General features: G+C 47.4%; 1 protein-coding gene across 4 annotated transcripts in view; it reads left to right on the top strand.

Moving 5' to 3' along the window:
- Nucleotides 1–26,497, top strand: part of SPAG9 (sperm associated antigen 9) — a 1,654,314-nt gene that overhangs the window by 457,077 nt on the left and 1,170,740 nt on the right. For all 4 annotated transcript variants that reach the window (XM_086930851.1, XM_086930853.1, XM_086930852.1 and 1 more), the window contains 2 exons: nucleotides 2,803–2,854; nucleotides 5,271–5,401. In XM_086930851.1, the coding sequence (XP_086786977.1) occupies nucleotides 2,803–2,854; nucleotides 5,271–5,401 (183 nt within the window). The remainder of the gene's footprint in view (nucleotides 1–2,802; nucleotides 2,855–5,270; nucleotides 5,402–26,497) is intronic.

A 26,497-nucleotide genomic window follows, 5' to 3' on the forward strand; every position in this document is an offset into this window, starting at 1 on the left:
TTCATAGTCTTCCTCACCTCAACCTGTTGACAAATGACCTTGGTTGTCCTCCATCTATGCTTGGCTGGCTTGGAAATGTACAGGAAGAGGAAGGGTCAAGGCACCCTTTGTAGCAATATGGAGGGATTTGAGCTAATACTATAATAGTGTAGTTTCTTGTTTGCAGGGTGAGCATCACCCTCCTTGGGATTGAGGAGAATTGGAGTTGTAATAAAGATTACTGGTAGGTAATTGAGGTATCCTCTTTGTAGCACAATTTTGCAGTTTGGCAAACAAAATATGACTAAATCAATCAATCAAGACATTTGTAAAGTGCGCTACTCACCCGTGAGGGCCTCAAGGCGCTGTGGGGAGGGAGGGAAGGGTGGGGTGCTGCTACTGCTCGAACAGCCAGGTCTTGAGTAGCCTTCTGAAGGTTAGTAGGTCTTCGTCCTGTCTTAGAAGGATGGGGAGGGTGATCAAGGACTTGGTGGCGAGTTAGGAGAATGATCTGCCACCGGTGGTCGCTCTCCGGATGCGGGGATTGGTGGCGAGGGCAGGGTCGGCAGATCGGAGCTGGTGGTTCAGGGTGTAGAAGGGGAGTCGTTTGTTGTGGTATGCTGGTCCGGTGTTGTGGAGTGCTTTGTGTGCATGGGTGAAGAGCTTGAAGGTGATCCTCTTATTGACGGGAAGCCAGCGCAGGTCTCTTAGGTGGGGTGTGATGTGGCTGTGGCCAGGGATGTCGAGCATCAGGTGTGCAGAGGCGTTTCATTTGCGTTGCAGTCGTTTCAGCAGTTTGGCTGGGGCTCCCGGGTAGAGGGGGTGTCCGTAGTCCAGTCTGCTGCTGACGAGGGCCTGGGTGACCATTCTTCTAGCGTTGGTGGGGATCCACCTGTAGATCTTTCGGAGCATGCGGAGGGTATTGAAACAGGAGGATGAGATGGTGTTGACTTGCTTGGTCATGGAGAGAGTTGAATCCAGGATGAATCCCAGGTTGCATGTGTGGTCGGGGGTGTTGGTGCTGCTCCCAGAGCGGTCGGCCACCAGGAGTCGTCCCAGACAGAAGGGGTGGAGCCGAGGATGAGGACCTCTGTCTTGTTCGAGTTCAGCTTTAGACGGCTGTTCATCATCCATTTGGTGACGGCTTTCATTCCTTCGTGGAGGTTGGTTCTGGCGGTGAGAGTGTCCTTGGTGAGTGAGAGGATCAGTTGTGTGTCGCCGGCATAAGAGATGATGTTGAGGTTGTGCAGTTTGCCGACGTGGTGAGCAGAGCCATGTAGATGTTGAACAACGCCTGGCTGAGGGAGGATCTTTGGGGTACGCCGCAGATGATCTTGGTGGCTTCGGATGAGAAGGAAGGTAGGGGGACACTCTGTGTTCTGCCGGAGAGGAAGGAGGTGGTCCATTCCTTTGCCTTGGATTCCTGCGCCGTGGAGGCGAGTGCGTAGGGTGCAGTGGCAGACTGTGTCGAAAGCGGCTGATAGGTCCAGGAGGAGGAGGGCACCGGTCTCGCCGTTGTCCAGCCAGGGCCCTGATGTCATTGGTGGCGGCGATGAGGGAAGTTTTGGTGCTGTAGTTGCTGCGGAACCCAGACTAGAACGGGTCCAGGATGTTGTTCTACTCGAGGTAGCGGGTCAGTTGTTTGTTGACAGTTTTCTCGATGACCTTCGCCGGGAACGGAAGCAGGGAGATGGGCCGGAAGTTCTTGAGGTTCTTGGGGTCTGCTTTGGGTTTCTTGAGCAGGACATTGATCTCAGCGTGCTTCCAGCTCTCCGGGAAGGTCGCAGTTTCAAAGAAGATGTTGATGGCTTTGCGGAGGTGGGGTGCGATGGTGGCGCTGTCTTTGATGAAGATGTGAGGGCACAGGTCTGATGGGGAGCCGGAGTGGATGGTGCTCATGATTTTGATGGTGTTGTCGTTGTTGATGTTGGTCCAGGTGAGTAGGGGGTCGCTGTGGGTGGTGGTCTTGGGGTCTTTGGTGTCGTTGGCTGCCGTGGTGGAAGCTGTTGTGGATGTCTGCAATCTTGCGGTAGAAGAATGAGGCCAGGGAGTTGCACAGGTCTTGCGAAGGTGGGATGTCGTTTGTGGTGGAGCTTGGGTTTGAGAGTTCCTTCACATTGTTGGAGAGCTCTTTGCTGTTGTGTGCGTTGTTGTCTAGGTGGTCCTTGAAGGAGGTTTTTTTCTGCGGATCTAATGAGGTGATGATGTTGGCGCATAACGTTCTTGTGGGCTGCTTGGTTCTTCGGTGTCTGTTCGTGGCGCTATTTCTTCTCCAGCTTTCTGCAGTTTTACTTGGCGGTCTGGAGGTCCGCCGTGAACCAGCTGGCAGTCTTGTTGGTGCGAATGTTGGAGGGATTCTTGATCGGGGTGTGGGTGTTGGCGCATTCGTCGATCCAGTGTCTGAGGTTGCTGGCGGCGGCTTTGGGGTCTGTGGGCGAGGGTGGTGTGTAGCTGGTCTTCGGTGATTTTGCTCCAGCAGCAGCGGGGGATCTGTTTGGTGCGGTGGCGCGTGGTAGGCTAAATTGAGTACATATATTAGTTAGCTTATACTCAACACAACATAACATTCAAAAAGAAATTTAAAACATGGGGTGGTGGGTGTGTGTGTGGGTGTGGGTGTGTGTGTGTGGGTGTGTGTGTGTGTGTGTGTGTGTGGGTCTCTGGGTGTGTGTGTGTGAGTGTTGTCGCCCCCACTCGCATTAGGCTCTGTAAAAAAACGTTCAGCGGTTTCTACCTACTCAAATGAAAGACTGCTATGTTGCTTTTTGAGAAAATATTTGATGGGATTCTTACTAATTTTGCATTGTTTTTTTTTTTTCTAAGAGCTAGGGCAGAAGCAGAGGAAGCAAAGCAGGGTGCTAAAGATGACGACGATGTAAGTGAATTGTTTACTTATTCACTCTAGCATGTTGACATGACCTCGCATAATGGGGGTGGAGAGTGTATGGGGTTGTGAGGGTGTATGTTTGTGTGGGACTGGTCAGAAGAGGGAGTGTATCTCTGTTGTGGTTATGGCCCTCCTATTCTGAACAAGCTGCATGAGAATTTGCTTGCTGCTTAACTGATCTATGAAGTTCTCACTCATTTTATTACCCAACTCTGTGTACGGAATGCTCGACTCCAATATCGGACCTCATTATTTCTAGGATTACAATGATATGATTTAATAAGATTACACTAACCTAATAAGATTCTTGCAAATTTTAAATAAGAAAATGGAGATCAATCTTAAATAGGAGCAGAGAACCAAATATCCATTTCCACTTCTGGAACCTACGTTTTTTTTAATATTAAAGTTTTACATCCAAGGTAATAGTACAGCTTTGTTAGAATTACACCATCATCCAATAACATCGACAGCCAAGCGGCAAACTCCATTGTGGTGGGGCTGTTTCCAAATTTCTGTAAGCAGAGCTAAAGCGTTAAAGGCTATTCAGAGCTAGGCTGTTCATGCCCCCTTTTGCGCTTATAATTGTCTGATTGACCACTGTATATGGGTTTTTAACGATTTTGTCAAACGTGTGCATTAGCATTTTACATATACTGCGAAACCATTCAGACAGATGGTACATAGAGATAGGCTTGCAAAGCATGGCAGTATGTAGAGTCCAGGGTTGATGCGTGCTACTAGACACAGAAACCAGCCTGTTCCCCAAAAGAAAAAGGATCTACAAGAACAAGTACAGATTTCAAAAGTATACAGGTGAGGAATAAGCGCATCCTAGAAAGGAAGATATACCTATAACCCGTCTTTCTTTTGCGACCGGTTTTGTCTCTACTTCTTCCAACGGGGAAGGTGTTCTCCCAATGAAAAAACCCCAGAGGTAGAACTCTCAAAGAATAACAAATAAAAGAACAACATGACCCACCCCCCTCTCTCCCAACCTATAAACTGGTGGTGGCTACACAACTCCAATGTATTGCTGGATCTTATTATGTGCAGGTAGATTTAAATTGAAAGAGATGCATTTCTCTGGTAGAGGCAGGGCAGACTGCCAGTGGTAACCCCCTTGTGAGGAAAGCGACCAGTTGGCCCCTACGGTATTCAAATTTTTTAAAATCATCTCAGAATATATCTGCCATCCTCTCAAGACATATCGAGATGGCGGGGGCCTTCTTCTTCTTCCAGACCGCCACTATTGCTACCTTCGCTGCCCCAATGCATGTCCACATAATGATCTTTTTGGCCTTGATTGGTGTATGAGAGGGAGTACGCGAAGGCTCAGGAGAATCTCTGCCATTGTGGTTGGAATAGTATATCCTAGCATATTTTTTATTTGCGCGAGGATTTCCTCCCAGAAAGGGCGAATGGCAGGGGAGTCCCACCAAATATGTTGGAAATCACCCAATAGCCAACACCCTCTCCAACATGTGTCTGATGTGTTTGGGAATAATGTTTAGAGTTTAGCAGGGTACAGTTACCAATCCATCATTGTTTTGAGGTGGGCTTCCCGCAGCTCTGTAGAATGATTACATTTCGTGATATCAGACCATAACCCCTTCCACTCTCTTGCAATATTTTTACCCACATGGTCATATAGTGTGGTCTTCGAGAGTGAGCAGAGGTAAGTAAATATGTGTATAGAAATTAAATCACTCCTTTTATAGAGTCTAAATTATGTAAGTATGTCTCAAACTTCGTGAGCGGGCGTGTGGCTGTTTCATGAATATGGGGTGTGAGGGCCCAGTGTTTCTGTTGAATGTAGTGAAAATGTTCAGTAGGTGCCAAGCCGTAAGATCTCATGCAGTTGTCACCATCAATTGGTTAATGAACTAAAAATCCTTGGCCTCCATCCCTCTCAACTACTTGTTCTAGTCAAGCAATACACAGTGAGTCCAAGTTTTAAACAACACCATCTACTCTCTTTTACATTGTTGTACCTCTGTAGGTACTGAGTTGGCTATAGCTCAAATCGACTAATCGGAACTTCCTTCATCCACTCGTAGGCAGGCCAGTCTGCCCCAGGCATCTTTCCAATGACTCTGACTCTTCTGAAGATGCTGCCATGAACTCCTCATTCAATGCCTGCATCTTACAAGGAACCTCAAAGCTCAGAAATCATTCCAACATAAACTGTCCTACCACATACATATGCACCAGCTCTGTTGGAATCTTGACCTCTACTTATCTTGAACTGGAGGTGATTGCATTCCAAACTGTAGCTATTCCTGCCACCATCCTAATCTTCTCCTTCTCAGGTGCAATTCTCTTTCCAGCTCTTTTTTCCTTTCCTCTTCCCTCTCTTTCTACTTCATAATGTTTACCTTTACTTGTTTTCTTCTTCCTTCAGAGTGATGTTCCAACTGCTCAGAGAAAACGTTTCACTCGAGTGGAAATGGCTCGTGTTTTAATGGAAAGGAATCAGTACAAGGAAAGGTTGATGGAACTGCAGGAGGCAGTGAGATGGACTGAGATGATAAGGTAAATACATTCAGATCAGACATCTTTGTTATTTGTGCTGGAACTATTAATGTTTTGTTTTATTTATCATTTTTATATCCTACAATACTGTGAAGCATGCAGCAATAAGAAAAGTGATGTTGATTGTATAATTATTCACGAGAAAGCTATAATTTAACCAGATTATGTACATCCTTTAGTGCCACAGAAGTAAATGAATGGATAGATGGGAGTATGACCCAAATTAAATTAAAGTTGATGAGATTATTCTAGCATTCCATTCATCTTTTTGTTCTGCTGGATCCAATGTCTAGTGTTTCAACTCTACCCAAATATCTCTTGGGGCCTAGATGTAATTGGGAGCATTTCCCGAGTAATTATTCATGCAAGATCAGGTGTCTCCAACCTTTTCTGTAATAAGAGCTACTTATGATCAATAAAATCATCCAGAGCTACTAATAACTATTAGTGTGGTAATAGCGACCATATCAGGCACGAATACACCAGTAGGCACACCATTCAAGATTACTAGCCATGATCACCTCAGTTAATCAGGCAGGGTAGCCAGCCGTAATGTAAAAAAAAGCTGTAAGTTTGTAGTGTCTTTATATAGGTAATGCATAGTAACTAAAGCTTGATCTGCCCTAGCACAAGGTAATACTAGTTTGAGGCATGTGTGCTGTAGATACACACGCTTTGCATACTCCTGCCATCTAGTGTTGGGTCCGGATGTTTACAAATTGTTTTTCTTTGAAGAAGTCTTTTCCAGTCACAAGGTAAGGTGATAGTGCAAATAGGCATCAACTCCATTGTTAGATTGTTTTCTTTCGGCCCTCAGGAGCAGTATCGGTTTGCTGCGCTCCGGTTCAAGACCATTTGTCGGTATCCCTTTGGTTTGAAACCTACTGTACCCGTGTCTGTGTTGTTTCGAACGCTTTTCTCATCCTCCGCGTGTCGAAAATCAAGACAATCTAGTTAGATCGAGAAAACTCTAACCGTGGCCTTTGGGCCTAGCTAGTTTCATTTCACTTCTACTTGAACAAACCCCATTGAGTAATCTGCTTATGAGTGGATGATGGATCAGAGTCCATTCCAATTCTTCCTTTGGTGCCACTCCAAATATCTGCACATCGACCTTCACAATGAATGTAACCTGTGCCTGTCTCTGGAGCATAAGGGGGTAGACTGATGCCTGTCCCTCATTTCGCTAAAAAAAGACCCTTTGAGACCGCAAGGCTCGACAGAAAGAAATGCAGCTAAAAACTATCGAAGACACCCTCGATATATTCGTAGAAGAGATGGAAGATGAAGAAATGGAAACGTTCGCAACGGAAGCACAAGATGCCGCCTCCGAGCTGGAGATAGAACTGGAATCCCATGATGTTCCAGCCGGTCGAGGTGCTGTGAAAGCCTCTTTGCCCACAAAACCCAGTTCCACTAAACAGAAAGGCTTCTGGTCCACAGCTGCCATCCGGCCATGGAAGGCGCTGCTTCGCAACGCCCGCCCTCTAGCTCAGCACCAAAAGTGGATGTCAAGCCTTCCGGCTCGGGCTTGAGTTGAGATACCACAACTTTGGCACCTAAAACATCTATTCCAAAAGACAAAAAGGACAAATCCAGCTTGGCACTGAAAATTACAGAGCCGCAACTGAAAGATGCTACTCAAAAGCCTTCAGAGCCAATTCTAGAAACTATGCGAGAAAAGCTGGATCCAAAACTAAAAACACCATTTATAAAAATACTGGCACTGGACATATTACAGCACAGCCAGAGATACCATCCTCCAAGAGGAAATTAGACAGAGGATATAAAATCCCTCTCAAAAAGGAGGACATGGCTTCTAGCCCTCTTCACCCCATTCCTTATACCCCTCCACCATCTTCACTAGTACCTATAATACCCCCGTCAGACCATGTAGACATCACACCACAGGGCTCTCCTTGTACAGATCCTAATGCAGGGAACGAGGATGACACTTATGGACGAACCACCACAAGATCCATGGGCTGATCATAATGTTTATCCTCCTACCAACACAGACCAAGATACCCTGCTAAACCTTTCCATCCTGATAACACCTCATAGCAGGAGTTAATTGCCAGGGCAGCCAAATACCATGAATTCACTTTACACAAGGATTCTTTGGAACAAGATTTCTTATTTGAAACATTAGGAACCACACATAAGACATCAGTCGTTACCTATGTTAAAGGGTATGATGAGGCAAGATGATGACATTAAGGGCACAAATTATAACACCCAGGTTGGATGAAAAATATTTAAAAAAAAACACCATCTGACCTAATTTTTATTAAGGGCCAGCTTCCTTTAGATTCCGTAGTTGTGTCCAATGTTCGTAAAAGAGCAAATTCTCAAACTTCAGGTGATGTACCACCTCCAGACAAGGAGTCCAAGCTAATAGATGCAAAAGAGTGACTGCACAATCAGCCAACCATTGGCATATAGCCAATACACAAGGTCTTTTGGCTAGGTACCAGATGGCCCAATGGGACAAAATGGAACACTTACTCCAATATCTTCCAGTGGAGCATTGGAAAAGAGGGCAGAAACTAGTACAGGAGGGAAACCTAATTTACAGTGCCAACTATTAGGTGTGCGTTAGACACTGCTGATACTGCAGCCAGAGAAGTTAACACTAATATTCTCCTCAGAAGACATGCATGGTTACACATCTCTGTGTTTAAACCAGAGGTACAACAAACAATACTTATTTTATTTATTTATAAAGTTTTATATAGCGCGAACATGATCCCGAAGGATATCAGAGCGCTTTACACTTTGGGGTATAGAATGGTAATAGTAGCAGTACAATCGTCATAGTGGGTACAAACCTTGACAAATCACATATGCATATCAAACAGGAGGTTACAATCGAAAGGGACAGTAAAGGTAAGAAAATAAAACTGGAACTTAGTGAACTGGGAGGGGAGCATGTAAACAATGAAGCAGAATAGCACCAAACGCAGTATTTAGGGTGTATGTCCAAGCATTAGAGCAGAAGGTCCGAGACCCTTTTAAGATAGGAACTTGTTCATGAGTAATCTTTTTACTTTCAATTTGAAGGTAACCTTGGAGGAGATTCTGCGTATTTCCGGTGGGAGAGATTTCCAGATCTTTGGCGCAGAGCCGGAGAAGGCTCGGTGGCCTGTTCTCTTTTTGCGAAAGATCTGAGGTTTCAGGATGAGAGATTTAGCACTCCGAGAAGCTCTGCCCCTCCTGATAATTCTAGTTTTTGCGCTAGATAACTGGGAGTTTTGAAGTGGAGGGCTTTGTGAGATAGACAGGCAATCTTTAGCTGAATTCTAGCTTCATAGGGCAACCAATCTGAAAGAAACAGGTTATTATTAGATTCCTTACCTTAGAATATCCCCAGGCTTCAGTCTGGATCCGGAAACTTTTGCGTAGCAGTACCCCTGCGCGTCGGTAGGCGTCGTCTGCAGGCGTCCCCTGCGGCTCCGCGTCCGTCGTTGGCGTTGTGCGCCGTGATGACGTTTCTGGAGTATATAGACGCCGCCTCTGCGCGCTGACGTCAGTTCTTCTTTTTTCCGCGCCAGTTAGCGCAGATCCGAAGAGCAGTACTCCGGTCTTTTGACCAAGTTTTTTGATCTTTTCATCTCTTCTTACGGTGCCGGTAGGATGCCTGGTTTTAAGAATTGTGATGAGTGCGACCGCACGATGTCGGTCACGGACCATCATCGACTCTGCCTCCGGTGCCTGGGCCCCGACCACGACGTGGATGCCTGTGTCGATTGCCGGGCCTTGACGAATAAGGCCAGGCGGGAGCGGTCCCGCAAGCTACTCGAGTTGCGGGTGTCGGCCCCGCGTCGAGAGAGGTCCCGGTCCGGCCGGAGGTCGAGGGAGCGAGCGCGGAGCCGCCAGGACCACTCCGAGAGTCGTCACCATTCCTCCGGTAGGAATCGCAAGAAATCGGGGCGTCGTCATCGTACCACCAACTCCCCCCCGACGCTCGCGCGATGCAGCCGGGGGTTTGAGTGGCCCCACCCCCGCGGCTCCGCGTGAGTCGCCGGCGCAGCCTGCTCCATACCAGACGGTCCCTGGGCAAGGCGCGACGCCCGAGGAGATAGAGGAGTTCCTCATGGCCATGAGGAAGCTGTCTTCTCCGACGGAGCCTACGGCGCCTTCGGGCCCGATGCCTCCGTCCGGGGGCCCTAGCGGATCGGGTGCTCCTGACACGACGCCGTCGGGTGCTCCGGCCCCGACGTCACCGACGCAAGGGCCCTCAGGTTCGACGCCGGCTGGCCAGCCGACCTCTCCGGCGCCGATTCAGTGGTGTTGATGAGGGATGCCAAGGCCTTACACCTTGAGCTCCCCGTCGCGGCCGTGAAGACTAACATCCTCACTGAGGTCCTCAAACCGCAGTCATGCCCACAGGAGCCACTGCTGCCGTTCAACGAGGCCTTATCTGACGTTCTTTTGGGCATGTGGTCCTGGCCCGCTTCAGGTTCGCCTGTTGATAGGAACGTGGCCAGACGCCACCGTCCGTGTACGGATGATCCCAAGTTCCTGTCCACCCACCCCACCCCTGAGAGTCAGGTGATCCAGGCCTCGACTTCCCAGTCCGCATTCCGGTCGGCCCCGCCCGACAGGGAATCCAAGAGGTACGACCAGTACGGTAAAAAGGTCTTCTCATCCCTGAGTCTGGGACTGCGGTCTTGCAACACCGCATGCCTCTTGGGGCGCTACTCCCACTCTCTGTGGGATATGGTCGCGGATTTGCTGCCAGAATGTCCGCCGGAGGTACGGGCAAAACTCGGCAAAGCTATGATTGAAGGCCGAGACGCAGCAAAATACTCCATCAGGTGTGGTCTTGATACGACCGACTCGCTGGGCAGAGCGATGTCCACGACGGTGGCGATTCGTCGCCACGCCTGGCTGAGGTCCGCCAACTTCTCGGCAGATGTCCAGAATGCATTGATGGACATGCCGTTTGATGGCAGTCGCCTGTTTGGCGACAAAGCGGACCACGCGCTGGAGCGCTTTAAGGACTCCAGGGTCACGACCAAGTCCTTGGGTCTATCGACCCAGCGCCAGCAAACGGGTTCGTTTCGCTCCTTTCGTGGCCAAGGAAGGGGCGGTCCCACACGTGCTGCCAGCCACGCGACGCAACAGAATTATCAACGCGGTGGCGGCCGTGGAAACCGCCGTGGAGGCGGTCGGGGACAATGGCGAGGTCAGACCACACCTTCCCCCGCAGCATCCGCCTCAAAGTCCTCCTAGTCCGTGGTTTCAGGCCCATGTGACGCCGGTGGGTGGCAGGGTTCGCCATCACCACTCCCACTGGCGCACCATCACCTCGGACAGGTGGGTGCTGCAGATCATCCGAAGGGGCTACTCCCTCCCCTTCGAGACCAATCCTCCAGCCATGCCACCGCAGAACCACCGTGTGTCGGGGGACCACTTGACACTTCTGCAGGGGGAAGTTACGGCCCTCTTGGCCAAGGGGGCCATCGAGCGCGTTCCTGGGCCAGAAGTAGGGCGTGGTTGTTATTCCCACTACTTTCTGGTACCCAAGAAGGACAAAGGGGGCCTACGTCCTATCTTGGACCTAAGGAACGTCAACGGCTTCCTCCGGAAGGAGAAGGTCAAGATGTTGACTTTGGCTCAGGTCTTGGCTGCTCTAGACCCGCCAGACTGGATGGTAGCGTTGGACTTGCAGGATGCGTATTTTCACATCCCCGTCCTGCCGGCCCACCGGCGTTACCTGCGGTTCACGGTAGGTCACGAGCACTTTCAGTTTACCGTGCTCCCTTTCGGCCTTACCAGCGCCCCACGGGTGTTCACAAAGGTGATGGCGGTGGTCACAGCCCATCTGCGCAGGTTAGGGCTTTCAGTCTTCCCCTACCTAGACGACTGGTTGTTGAAGGCGGGCTCGCCCTAGACAGTCGTCCACCACCTTCAGATGACGGCAGACCTCCTGCACGAGCTGGGGTTTTCCATCAATGTGCCGAAATCACACCTGTGTCCCTCTCAAAAGCTCCTTTTCATCGGAGCGGTTCTCGACTCGGCGCAGTTTCGGGTTTATCCTCCGGAACGGCGAGTCCAGGATATACAGGCTTTGATTCCCATCTTTCAGCCGTTATCCCAGGTTTCGGTCAGGTTGACGCTGCGGCTGCTGGGGCTGATGGCTTCCTGCATCCTTCTGGTGCATCACACCCGGTGGCGGATGCGGGCTCTGCAGTGGGACCTGAAGTTTCAGTGGGCCCAGCATCAGGGCTACCTGTCCGACCATGTCTTGATCTCAGAGGGCACTGCAAGACAACTACAGTGGTTGTCAGGGCCTGCTCCGCAGAATCCGATTGATGAACAAAGGGGTCCACCTCCTGATGTTACCAACACCCTGAATGTGTACACAGGGGGTTCGAACCATCAGGCGAGGGATAAATAATGAAAAGAGACCGGGGACGGGAAGGGGTCAGCAGGGACAAGGGATCTGAAACGACAGAGCATACGTTTTAAAACACCAATCAAATATCAAGGCTACTCTCAGTAATACTCTCTCAAACTCTGAATACCTTGCAGGGCTGTGCACTTTCCTCCAACAAGTTTAAATGAGATATCAGTTCAACTTCCTGAAAGGAAACACAATGGTTATCATAACATATAACACACAGGTGTAAGATCTAGCAGCAGTGTACCCTTTGTAATACACACCGTGTTATGCGGAGAAAGAACCTTTTTAATAGACCCCCCCCCCGGGTAAAATGACTTGTTCCTCTAAATTAGTCTTTGAGATAATGCACAAGTCTATCATCCGGATTTATTCTACAAGAGTTTGTGGTATAATCCCCCACGTTGTCACTCCATTAAGCACAGTACTGTCCCTTAAATTCGCATATGATATCGTTAAGCCCAAAAGATGCAATACGTTGATGTACACTTATGTAGTAACAAGAGTCTTTTAAACCATATAACGGCAGCGTGTGGTTGCGACCACCACCACGCTCCGCTATTAGAATCTGATTCAGATCAAACAAAAACAACTAGCCGGCAGTAGGTAGTGGAATACCACTCTACTCCGGACATTGCAGGACAAGAAATGATCCTTCCACGGTAACTTGCAGCAGCCGCCGCCAAGCTCCGGGAACAGAAAACCCAGTAGAGCCGGGTTTGGAAATGGCACACACAAGACGGTGCTTTCCTTAGCCAAGGAAACAAAGTTGCAATGTTGCAATGCCGGCAAGCGCCCGAGAACAGGGCTCCCAGCTGATACAATGTTGCAATGCCGGCAAGCGCCCGTGAACAGGGCTCCCAGCTGATACAATGTTACAATGCCGGCAAGCGCCCGTGAACAGGGCTCCCAGCTGATACAATGTTGCAATGCCGGCAAGCGCCCGAGAACAGGGCTCCCAGCTGATACAATGTTGCAATGCCGGCAAGCGCCCGTGAACAGGGCTCCCAGCGGATACAATGTTGCAATACCTCAATGCCGGGAAATCGTGATCAGCGCTCTCACTTCACAAAACGCTGAAGCAGCTCGATAGACGCCGTCTTCTCCCAGGAACTCGAAAACACAAAGAAAGGACACAAAATTACGAGCAACTCTCTTCCTGGAAACACCTCCCTTATACTTCCTCCCTACAAGGATCATGGTAGATGTAGTTTCCTAAAGATTGGGTAGGCGCGGTGCTGCAGGAACCTGACAGTGGTGGCTTACGAACCGCGATTGGGTCAGAGGCAGATCCCTCTCCCTTCCCCAACCGGAGCACGTAGTTGTGACGGACGCGTCCCTCCAGGGCTGGGGAGGCCACTTGGGAGAGGCGGAGATCAGAGGCATCTGGTCTCCGGCGGAGTCCCGGCTCCATATAAACTTGTTGGAGCTACGGGCGATTCGTCGAGCACTGAAGGCATTCCTCCCCTTTGTCAACGGGAGTGTGGTGCAAGTGTTCACGGACAACACCACCGCCATGTGGTACTGCAACAAACAGGGCGGGGTGGGGTCGTGGACCCTCTGCCAGGAGGCTCTGTGCCTCTGGCAATGGCTGGAACATCAGGGCGTGACTCTGATGGTTCAACACCTGGCAGGTTCTCTGAACGCCAGGGCGGACGAACTCAGCCGTCGGTGCTCGATGGATCACGAATGGCGTCTGAACTCGGACGTGGTGCAAGGCCTCTTTCTGCAATGGGGAAAGCCTTGGTTAGATCTATTCGCCACAGAAGAGAACGCGCAATGTCATCAGCTCTGCGCGTTGGAGTTTCCAAGACGGCACTCGCACGGCGACGCCTTTCGGCACGAGTGGAGTTGCGGTCTGTTATACGCCTTTCCGCCTATACCACTTCTGCCCAGAGTGCTGAAGAAGATCAGGCGCGACCGGACCCAAGTCATCCTTGTGGCTCCGGACTGGGCTCGAAGGTACTGGTATCCCGAGCTACTCAGCATGTCAGTTGGTCCCCCGATCCGCCTGCCCCTTCAGGAGGACCTTCTGTCGCAGCAGCAGGGGATGGTCCTCCACCCGAACCTGTCCAGCCTCCACCTCCATGCGTGGAGATTGAGCGGCGACAGTTGAGGCCGTTTGACTTGCCTTCTGAAGTCTGTGATGTGATTCTGGCAGCCAGGCGTCCCTCCACAAAGTCGGTATACGCCTGCCGGTGGAACAGATTTGTGGCATGGTGCACAGCAAAGGCTGTGGACCCTCTTTCTGCCCCTCTTTCCGAGGTTCTCCTCTTTCTTCTCTCTCTTGCCCAGCAGGGCTCTGCTCTGGGCACTATCAAGGGCTACCTATCGGCCTTTCTGAGGCTGCCTGATCAACCTTCTTTGTTCAAGTCCCCTATTGTAACAAGATTCTTGAAGGGCATCACACACATGTATCCACCTGTTCCGTTTGTGATGCCTCAGTGGGACTTGAACCTGGTTCTAACCTTCTTGATGTGTGCTCCCTTTGAGCCACTTCATTCCGGTCCTCTCCGTCTTCTGACTTTAAAGGCGGCCTTCCTGGTTGCCATCACCTCTGCCAGGAGAGTGAGTGAGCTCCAGGCTCTTTCTGTCAAACCTCCTTTCATGTCCATTCATCCAGACAAGGTGGTTTTGAGAACTAGACCTTCTTTCCTGCCCAAAGTAGTCTCTGCTTTTCACATCGGGCAGTCCATCACCTTGCCCTCCTTCTTCCCGCCTCCGCATCCTTCAAAGGATGAAGAGCGGCTCCATCGTCTGGACCCAAAACGTGCGCTTTCATTTTATATGGATCTCACACGCCAGTTCCGGGTGGATGACCAACTGTTTGTTGGCTACGTGGGTGCGAAGAAGGGACGGGCGGGGCATAAACGGACCATCTCTCGGTGGGTCGTTCTGTGCATCAAAGCGTGCTACTCTTTGGCTCGGAAGGAGCCTCCTGTTGGGCTGAGGGCCCATTCCACTCGGGCCACGGCGGCTAATATTGCCCTGGGCCGGGGAGCCCACTTGCAGGACATTTGCCAGGCGGCTACGTGGGCCTCGCTGCACACATTTGCGAGGCACTACTGCCTGGACAGTCAAGTCCGGAGGGATGGCTTCTTTGGCCGTTCTGTCCTCCAGGACTTTCTGGTTTACGGTTGTATTGGTTCGCAGACCCACCACCGGGGTTGGTATTGCTGGGGTATCTATTCTAAGGTAAGGAATCTAATACTAACCTGTTTCTTTCAGATGAACAAGTTACTTACCTTCGGTAACGATATATCTGTAAGAAACAGTAGTTAGTATTAGATTCCTTACCGCCCCACCCATCCTCCCCGTTCTGCGAACTGATACCTAGGGTTAAGGACATCCCTTTCAGGGCCCTAGTTTCAAATGGCACCAGTGTTGGTTCTCACATGGCTCTGCGTGTTCTGGCGCGGAAAAGCTGTGTGCAAAGAACTGACGTCAGCGCGCAGAGGCGGCGTCTATATACTCCAGCGACGTCATCACGGCGCACGACGCCAACGACGGACGCGGAGCCTCAGGGGACGCCTGCAGACGACGCCTACCGACGCGCAGGGGTACTGCTACGCAAAAGTTTCCGGATCCAGACTGACGCCTGGGGATATTCTAAGGTAAGGAATCTAATACTAACTACTGTTTCTTACAGATATATCGTTACCGAAGGTAAGTAACTTGTTCATTAAGGGATTTTTAAGACTGGGGAGATGTGCCAGTTTCTTGTGATCCCCGTGACCAGTCTGGCCTCCGCATTAAGTGAAGCCCTTAGTGGGGCCAAGGTATTTTTGGGGAGGCCACAGAGTGTAGCACTGCCATAGCCTAGCCTTGGCAAAATAAGTGCTTGGACCACTTGCTTGAAGTCCGCTTGTTGGAGGAAAGGTTTGAGATTACGGAGTATCATCATAAGGTGATTCACTCCCTTACACACATTGCTGATATGAGATTTCATGTTTAGATGCTTGTCTAGGGTGAGTCCGAGAGATTTGGCTGAGTCAACAATGAGGGGGGAGCAATTGAAGGCAGTGAAGTGGTTCATCCAGAGGACAAAGTTGGGGATGTGATTCGGGGGAAATGAGAAGGAATTCTGTTTTGGAGGTGTTGAGCAGGAGGTGGTTCTCAGTTAACCAGTTCTGAGTCTTTAGTAGGGTGGAGTTAAGTGCTCTCAGGTTATTCGAGGATGAGATTTTCAGATAAAGTTGCGTATCATCCGCATACATATGGAAGAGAATATCTGCGGAGTTTAGAGCATTAGCTAAAGGTTCCATGAATAAATTGAAGAGTATAGGGGATATAACGGACCATTGGAGGACCCCCATGGATACTAATGATGGCTGGGATAGAGAGTGCTTCGCCTTAACTCTTTGGGATCTGTGGTGGAGGAAGGACGAGAACCATTGCGGCACTGCACCAGAAAGGCCCATCCTGTGCTTCAAAATGGATAGGAGGTTGTTGTGATTAACAGTGTCAAACGCTGAGGAAAGATCCAGGAGGATAAGGAGGCAGGATTCATTTTGGTCGAGCATATTTAAAATGTCATCCATAACATGCGTGAGAGCCGATTCTGTGCTGTGCTGACTCTGGAAACCAGATTGGTGTTGATCCAGGAGCTGGAAATTCTCGATGTGGGCACAGAGTTAAGATTGGACGCATTTTTCTAGGAGTTTAGCAAGGGTGGGGATGTTAGAGATAGGACAGAAGTTGTTAAAGTCCGTACTATCAGCTATAGGCTTTTTCAGGATAGGTGTTACCTGAGCAGCTTTTAGACAATCTAGTATGCCCCGTTCAAACAGGAAGATCTTTTTGGTCCTCAAATGGATGAATCACTTGAAAAACAAAAAAAATACACAGAAGTGGCAAGATCTATGAGAGCGCTGCAGTCACCCTCTAACAGAGACTCCTTTCGCTGCTCATTTTATAGGGGAGGCTCCAAAAGTACCTCCACAGATGCCAACACATCTTCCTATAAACCATGAAACCAATCCTGCACCTCTAGAGGATTTTACACAGGTGGTTACAGAGTGAGTAATTTTAAAGGCAGAGGTAGTGGTACGCCAACATGCACCTCTCCATCTCCCAACAAGCAGTGACTTGATAACAATTCCCCCCGATCATCATAAACCTGTCAGGGAACGACTGCATACGTTTCTTCCAGTTTGGCAATCAATAACATCAGACAAATGGGTGTTGGACATTATCCAACCTGGTTATTGCCTGGAGCTTACCAGCAATCCTCCTAATATTCCACCTCGCATTCACAAACTCTCTCTAGAGCACCAACAACTGCTCTAACAAGAAGTACAAGCTCTTCTAAGAAAAGGAGCTATAGAACCAGTTCCATTACTACACCAAGGATCTGGGGTTTACTCACTTTACTTCCTAATCCCAATAAGCATTGGCATAGCCAATAGGTCTCGTTTTGGGATTTTATAAGTATTTAGTTATGCAGCACAATATCCTTGGTCCAACAACAACTGTTGCATGGATAAACACATATGGTTCCAAAGGCGAGACCTATTGGCTATGCCAATGCTTGTTGTTATATTTGTGGACTGGTTTTATGATCTGTTGGGCCTGTTTTGTTCTCTGGTATTACCACAAACATTACCTACAAGAACCACAAATGCATGGAGTCACCCATATCTTGTAAAATACAAATGCAGAGTGTTTTTTTCAAGTTGAAAACTGCCTTGATTTGCAAATTTGGTCCACTTTTTTAGCTATGTATTTCGCTACAAGGGCTATTTAATTTTGGTGCCTGGGCCTATTGTCCCAGTCCGACCCTGGATGCAGGTCCAAATGTCTGTGCCGTCTAGAAAGCTGAAGGTGTGACTTGCATGAGTAGCCTGTGCATCTACTAAAGATACCCATGTATGACCAACAGGTGTTTCAAACCCCAGTAAAGTGTACAAATGGGTTCTGCTGCTTCAATCTGTGTCTGAGCTGCAGGTCATAGGTTCTAATAGTTTTAAAGTCAAAAGGAAATCCCTGGGATAGGTTTGATGGGCTGAGATGTCTAAACCCTAGCAGTTGCCCTATAGTATCTAGTTTACAGACTACTATAGAACACTGTCTGGCAGGAAAATATTAACATAATGATTTCCACAGAGAAAATGTTTGTTAACAATCTAGTACTTTATTAAAACAACCAATATTTTACAGTAAAAAAGCATACGTTTAAAATTTCAAAGGATCTTTCCCCGAAACATAAAAAGTTAAAAAAAATTTAAGAACATACAAGATGGTGGTAAAGCATAGAAATTCATACACAACACATTATATATCATATACAAAAGAAGATATCACAATCAACAGCAAAGTAAACAGACCCCCTTTAAAACAGTGGTACTTGGATATTTTCACCACAATTGATTATCAGATCCACTAGCCTAACATTATTTGTTTGATCATACACAAATGTGACAAAATTGCATGTACATCCCGTGTGTATTTAGGCTTAAGTGGATTCTCTCGTGTATAACTGCGTCGACGCGTTTCGGTGCTATCCACTTGATAAGGTGGCACCTTCTTCAGGACTTCTTAGTTGGGGTTCTCCCTGTACAGGCAGGGCTTCGCTCTCCCTATTGTAAGGGGCAAAATAATATCATATCAGTGCCTATTATTCTGTTTACATATCTTAATCATCTCCTTTTTCACCGTTATCATGGTGGTACATCCCTATGTTGCGGTTTTGTATATCGTTCAACCCTTTATCTTCTGACTTGTTATCTGTATGTTTTCTGTTGGGTTGTGCAAGACCTACTTGAGAAAGGCACGTCATTCATCCCGGCGGCACACACTAACTTACTGGAGCTTGAAGTGAGTACCTTCAAGTTTACCAGGAAACTTAAACTACGCCACTTCTTCGATAATATTCTACCTCCTACCACTAAAACTAAACATGACGAACTTAGAGGCCTACGACCGCCTAGCACGTACCAAGCCCCCAGCAGCCACAAGTGTATAGATTTATTCAAAAACCTTGTACGCAACGATTTGTCTAAAATAAATTTCAAAAGGAACTCGAAACATCAAAACCTCACCATCAAGGACCGAGACACTCTCAAATCCCTGGCCAACAATCCAAAAATTAAATGCATAAAAGCCGACATGGGCGGTGCACTTGTAATTCTTGACACAACCATGTATACACAACGGCTCCGTGAACATATACAGGACACTACGGTCTACATGCAGCTTGACAACAACCCGACCAGGGAGTTTCAGAACATCCTACAAGATATAGTGACAAAAGCACACCGAACTGGTATCATCGAGGATCGTACCAAGAACTATCTTTTACAAGAACATCCCAAGAGCCCAACTATACATATGTATCCTAAAATACACAAAGATCTCCAAAACCCTCCTTTTAGACCTATTGTCTCTACCAAAGGATCAATACACGAACCCACAGGCAAATTTATCGACAAATACCTCCAACCGCTGGTTACTAAAACCACCAGCTACATCAAAGACACTACTGAATTCTTACTCAAAATTATCCAAAATCCAGACCAACAGCAACGACCCGCTCATACTATGCACAGCCGATGTCAGCTCCTTATATACGTCGATCCCCGATCAGGGGGGAATTGATGCCATTGAACAAGCCCTTCTCAATATTGAAATTGACTCACAAATGCAATCCTTCCTTATGGAACTTATGGTATACACCTTATACCACAGTTATTTCCAAGAAGACAACAAATGGTACCTCCAGCTATCTGGAATGGCTATGGGAAACTGCGCTGCTCCAACATATGCTAACATCTACATGGAAAATTTTGAAAAACTACATATATATGCCAATACCACCTTCAATCAGAAAATCAAAATGTACGTCAGATACATCGACGACTTGTTCATAATGTGGACGGACTCCAAAGATTCTTTAAACCAGTCTTTGCATGAACTCAATACCAAGGATGAACGCATCAAACTTACCTGGCAAATCAGCGATAGAGAAATCAAATTTTTAGACGTCAACATCAAAGTCACTCAAAACGGTCTCATCACTGATCTCCACAGAAAAAACACCGACCGCAACAATACTTTACACTACACTAGCTTCCACCAGGGATCTCTCAAAAAACATTTGCAGTTCTCCCAAATGTTGCGTGTCAAACGCATAGTTTCAGATGAACAGATCTTGGACAACCGCATCAAGGAAATGCATGACCGCTTCCTCGATAGAGGTTACCCTGAACACATCCTAAAGGAGGCCCAAACCCGAGTGTCTAAAATCACCAGACAGGAGAGTCTTTCCAAAACACCCCAAAAAGCAGAACAACGCATGGTTCTAGTCTCCAAATATTCTACGGCAAACACAACCTATAAAAGAATCATACTCAAGCACTGGCCGATCCTACAAATGGAACCCGATTTTCGGGACATGTTTCAGAGTCCCCCCTTGTTTGCCTTCACCAGGAGTAAGAACATTAAAGAAATTCTTTCCAAACCTACACCTACCACCAAACACTACAAAGGAACCCAACCATGCCTCAACTGCAATCATTGCAATTGCATCATTAAGGGTAACACCATCAGACATCCTATGAAGGGCCACGCAATCAAACTTCAAGTTAACGCCACATGCGACTCCACAAATCTGATTTATGGTTTGAAATGCCCTTGTGGTAAATTGTACGTCGGCAAAACAGAGCGCAAAATTAACACACGTATGAACGAACATAAATCTAACATATGACTTAAACAGGAGAAATCCAACATTGCCATGCATTTCTTGGAAGCTCGCCACACCATCGCACAACTACAATTCATCATCCTGGAAACCGTCACCCATAAAGTAAATGTAAATGTAAATGTGTTTCGATTTATATAGCGCACTTTAACCCAGGGGTCCCAAGGCGCTTGCTTAGGGAACCCGTCCTGGTATTCCCCTGCGAGGTATTCCGGCCGGGTATCCACAAGGTGAAAGCCAGGCATCCCGCCGCGAGGGGCCGTAGTGGAGATTAAGCAAGCTATTGCCAGAGTCGCAGAGTGTGACCCCGTGAGTCGAGTAGGCACCGGAGCGAGAATTGTCGACTCCGTGGAATTTTTGAGCCCGAGACCCGCCGAGGGGGGGAATCGAACCCTGGTCCACGGCCGATCTCAGCTTCCGGGTCTGCCGCCTCTAACCACTGAGCCACGCTTCTCCTAAAGAAGGAACTGACAACCGCAAGTTAATTCTTAAAAGAGAACTAGAATGGATGTACCGTTTACAGACTCAAACCATTTGGTCTCAACGATCGGATCGAATATAGTTGCTATTTGTAACTTGTTGTATATTCATGTTTTGCATTGCTCTTAACTGCTTCAACTTTCTCATGTTACTTTATTCCCTGTTACTTTATTCCCTGCACCAGCCAGTTGCACTGTTTATTTCCTTCCCATACAGTGTTCCATCATGGCCCCTCTGTATCCTTCCCTAGCCCTTTAGATCTTTGTCAGTTTCTAATTTCGGTAGCACCGTGGTCCGTTTTTCATCTCTACCAGTCACGATCCTTTAATCACCCAGTCCCCGTACTGACACCGCCACAGCGTCAAGCTACGTTTCTGAACCTTTGAAGTAGCGAACGCTGCTACTACAGATATGAAGTAAGTCCTTAACCGCACCCGCTAGCTTTCCTACGCGCAAGCGTTCACCTCTCCTGTTTCGCCTCCTTCACTCAATTTTTATCTCACTCACGCCCCGCGCTGACCTCCGCTTCCCGCACCTTCCCATATCACCTTAGTTCACAGTTCGGCACTACCGTTCGTTTTTTCACTATTTTTACTATTTCACACACAAACACCGAGCACTATGATTGATCGGCACATATTTAATAATTTTCCCATGTTTTGTTACCGCAACCCTCATTCCGACTCGTCTTCCTTTCAGCACTCCGTGATAAAGGGCTCCCCACCCGAAATGCATTGGAGCAGTTCACTTTCATTTTTTCTAACCTAAGAGATCTACTTATTGGAATGATATGATGTTAATATCACCGAATAAATCACCATGAACCTTGTTGGATAAACAAACAACTTTTTGGACAACAACCTTTTGAATCATTGCATGATTACCCACGGAGTGCCTCACTTGGGGATGTATTAGCATTTCTATGCGTACACTACAAGTTTTTATAAACTTTAGGTCATGAGAGCAAGAAACAGTAGAAAGGTCATGGCCTTCATTCAGCAGCTGAAAATCGTCTAACTTGCACTCCAGGCCAGTGAGATAGTTCAGTGTATTAGACAGCTGTACTGGGATCTGGGACTCACCTGGACTTCATTGGTTATAATAGCAGTATGGTACCATGGTGGGTGTGTGCACCTACTGGAGACAATACTCCAGAGTTTTACGCGTTTATCTTGTCATGGTTGACCCATCCTCCTGTCCCTCCACAATCAACACGTAGGACATTTTTCTGGGTGAAAAGAGCAGCAATTAGTAAATTTCAATCGAGGCAGCTATGTGCCAGCAATGCGCCAGCAATGCAACTTTTCCAGTTTAGGGCATGCGCTGAGCAGCTTATTACCGTAAAAGACTCATTGCGTACCTCATCAGGTGGCCAGGTGTATGGCTGGCTCCAGTGCAATATATAGCGTGTTTATGAAAAGTGAAGCTGGACTGAAACTATATAACAATGCCTGTTTTAAATCTGGAAGGCTTGCTGTTTACATACTGCCTTCTCAGACGGCTGACTTAAAGCACTGTAGAAATACAGGTGCTCCGATCAGAAAATTAAATCGTGGTGATTTTGGTTTCTTGAAGGATGAAAGGTGGAGTTTAAGCATGGGCGAATTTTGTGAATCTGACGTTCGCGAATTTGCGTATTTGCGAACTCGCAATCCGCAAAATCCGCAAATTCTCACGAATTTGCGGATTTTTTTGGGGGGTTCGCAAGGGTTTCTGCCAGTTCGCGAGGGTTTTGTACCAGTTCGCAATTGCGAACTTACTTGTGTGCTTGCAACGGTCACGACTTTGTTGTTTCTACGTCTGGTTCATCATCACAGGTTCACAGCACCCTCTGTTTCACCACTGCCACCCTCTGATTCACCCATGCCACCCTCTGGTACATCACTGCCACCCTCTGATTCATCACTGTAGATTATGGGGGGGGAAAAGCAAGCACACCTGCCCTGCTTCAACTGACATGAATTAATTTGGGGATGATTAATGTGTCACTGAATTTAAACTTCCTGTCTGGCACCTGCTTCCTTATCTGTAATTTGCTTTCTGTTGCAGTGCAAATTTTTTTTCCCAGGACCTTTGTGGCCTACTTGTAGCTATTCTATGAGCTTGCTGTGAGGGTCAGAGCAGGGTCATAGAATAGTTGCAAGTAGGCAACTGAACTCTGGAGGGACCCCTCAGGAAGCACTACAGGGAATGGCTACTAATGCTGATTCTGAACTTTTGCACCTGCTGAGTGCTTTCAGTTTAGCAAAAGTCGTTTTTCTGCAGAACAGCAACTGTAATGCCCCAAACAAACATAGGCAACTGAACTCTGGAGGGGCCCCTCAGGAAGCACTACAGGGAATGGTTACTAATGGTGAGTTAACTTTTGCACCTGCTGAGTGCTTTCAGTTTTGCAAAACTCGTTTTTCTGCAGAACAGCAACTGTTATGCCCCAAACAAACTTACTTGTGAAAGTTGATTTCTAATCCAAAAGTGATCCAAAGAAAGTCAAAAAGGCCTCAAATCCAAAAAAGTACAGGCAAATGTCAACCTGAGGAGTTATTCTGATAAAAATCATCATTTTCAGGTTTATGCTGCTTGCTAGTGGATTTCTTGTGCAGAATTGCAAATTTTGTAATTTCGCGAGTGCAAGATTGTTGCTGCCCGCCGCATCTACATGTTCGCAATTGCGAACTCTCGCGATGCGTCGCCAAACTCCCGCGGGATCCCGCAGCAAGATCCAAAATGGCGCAGCACTCGCAAAATATAGAGAAAAACAACTCGGCAAACGCTGAATGACGGTAAGTGAACGCCGGACGCCGCAATATTGTATCCCCAAGCAAAAAAATCAGCTGCGTGCGAATTTGCGGATTTTCGGTAAATTCGCGAGAGTTCGCGGATTGCGAATTTACCGAAAATCCGCAAAATCCGCGAGCGGAACGGATTTTCCGCCCATGCTTAGTGGAGTTGACCCAGCTTAGATTTTGACCTGGTTATTCAAAGAACCTTGCAAGATACAATCCTTAGGTCAACTGGACTTGTTTCATGGCTAACACTGCCAGGTAGTGTGGGTCTGTTAAGGTTTATCTGGACTTAGCTAACCAACTGGCAACATAATGGTGCTGTGTGCCCACCTTGGCCGTCCCACGACTCCCAAGCCGGAGTACAGTGACCCACGCGTCAGCTGTCCAGCATACAATAATGCCTGCATTTGATTGTTAGGTCTCTGCGTGTTAGTGTGTGGGGGGGTGGCCGTGGGTTAAGGATTATCAAAGCCTTTTTCTTGTGAGTTCCCTTAAACTTATAGAGTTGACACACATTTTAAAAATACAGTGCCGCCGTTCTCTTTAATGTTAATACCTGGGCTTCCTATAGCCTAACTTACCACTGACATTGCGGCTGTGTACAGGCCCACAGTTTGAATGGAAGAGCCGGGATCTCAAATTGTTCTTTATTGGGCCCCAGCAGCATATGCAGTGCCGAACTCTGTCTGTGCTTTTTGCATTTGTGTTAGTCCTACATTTAAGATGGAATACGAGAGCCAGGCCCACAAAAATGCAAATACGAGAACAAGAGTGGACATACTTTTTACACAAGGGAAACAGGCCAACTTCAGATGTCTGGATGTCGAAAACGAGTTTAAAACTCAAAAATGTGCTCTGTGATAGTGTCGGACTAAAAATATTGGCATCCATGTGGTTTTTACTTCGATCTAAATGATCCAGCAACTAAAGCGCAACATTCAAAGCAGTCTAGACACTGTAGAATGTTTAAGTCAAAATATAAGGCCCTTGTTACCTCTCAGTTATTTGGAATTTTGAAAATTTGCAATGAGCTATTAGATAGGAGTATGGACCGGAGTAAGAATTTATTATCAGCAGCAGGTCAGGGCGACGTTTAGGTGCGCAATCAAAACAATTATGCATCTGTGCCTTTTTGCTACGTTGCTTGTGAGGTATGTGAAATGTGGTTCGAATGGAGCTGTTGTTACCGTGAAGTTAGCAATGCTTTCTGTTAAGGTTTTAAAACATTCCAAAGATCAGAACGAAGTAAAACATGTTCACATATCTAGCAAAATGTGGGATCAGAGACTGATCTACATCAAGAACATAAGGAGCAGTTGCATGTAAGTTTGTTCCTGCTACTTTCAAACTAATATTTTCTGGGTAAATATTTCTACTATTGACAGATTACCTACATGGTAACTGTTAAATACATTTGAGCTTGTGACACTAGGGTAATGGCTCACCCATCATCCTTGTTATCTGCAAAAGGCCAAGACCACGATAAACAAGCATTGGCTGCGCAGCAGTAATAGTATCGCCGCACGGCCGTGAAAGAGAAAGTCATCGCAATCACGATCGCTGTGAAAGCGAAAGTGATCGTGATGACGCGCTAAAGCACGCAAGGGATGCACGTGCAGCAGCGCGCGTGCTTGTGAGCGCAAGCTGGTGGCCGCTTTGGGAGCACTTCAAAAAGCCGCTACTAAAGGTCTCTCAGACAGCGCATGCGCGCTGACTCAGCGAGACCTAAAAAGTCAGGTTTTCTATGACCAATATTGACTCTCATGCCTTTAAACTTACACATACTGTCAGAACACTTCCATACGGTCACATTTCAACAGGTGCTTCCCCTCTTACAGCAAGGCGACTTTATGTCAACACTAGACTTTTAGTATGTGTACTTTCACATCTCTATTCACCCAGCACATAGCAAATTCCTCAGATTTGTGGTAGCAGGAATACACTATCAATTCAAAGTACTCCCTTTTGGAGCAACACCTGCACCCAGAGTATTTACTAAATGTCTAGTAGTAGTAGCAGCTCAAAAAGAGAACAAATGAATGTCTTGCAACACACTCAAATTACAATACATCTTCTTCATCAATTGGGATTTACAGTCAATGCACAAAAATACCGTCTCCAACCTGTGCAGCTTCATCTAGTAGCTATGCTGAACACTCAGACAGGTATAGCTTATCCCAATACAGCCAGACGTCACAATTTTCAAACACTGCTGCTCCAATTTCAAAGCAACCAGTATCTAAAAGTGATAACGTTCATGCAACTTTTAGGGATGATATCATGCATTGCCAGAGTAACTCATGCAAGATTAAACACACGTCCTCTACAGTAATGCTTAGCACGTCAATGGAATAAATCACAGGGTCAACCAAAAGATCTAGTGTTGATAAACCGCCGCACCCATCGCTCTCTGCAGTAGTGGCCTTGTTCCACAGATCGTGCTAATAGTAGATGCATCCCTTACAGGGTGGGGTGCCCATTTACATCATCTAACAGTTCATGGTTTATGGGACACCAAACACAATAGTCTCCACATAAACTACCTAGAACTTCTATCTGTTCACCGAGCGCTAAAAGCATTTCTACCTCACCTGATAGGGAAAGTTGTCCTAGTTCGGACAGACAATATGACAGCTATGTACTATGTACAAAAACAGGGGGTAAGGCAGCACACTTTCTACAGTTATCACGTCTCTCTCAGACCATTTATTTGTAATCACTCG

Source organism: Lissotriton vulgaris, chromosome 7 (assembly GCF_964263255.1).
Source record: "Lissotriton vulgaris chromosome 7, aLisVul1.2, whole genome shotgun sequence".
NCBI lineage: Eukaryota > Metazoa > Chordata > Amphibia > Caudata > Salamandridae > Lissotriton > Lissotriton vulgaris.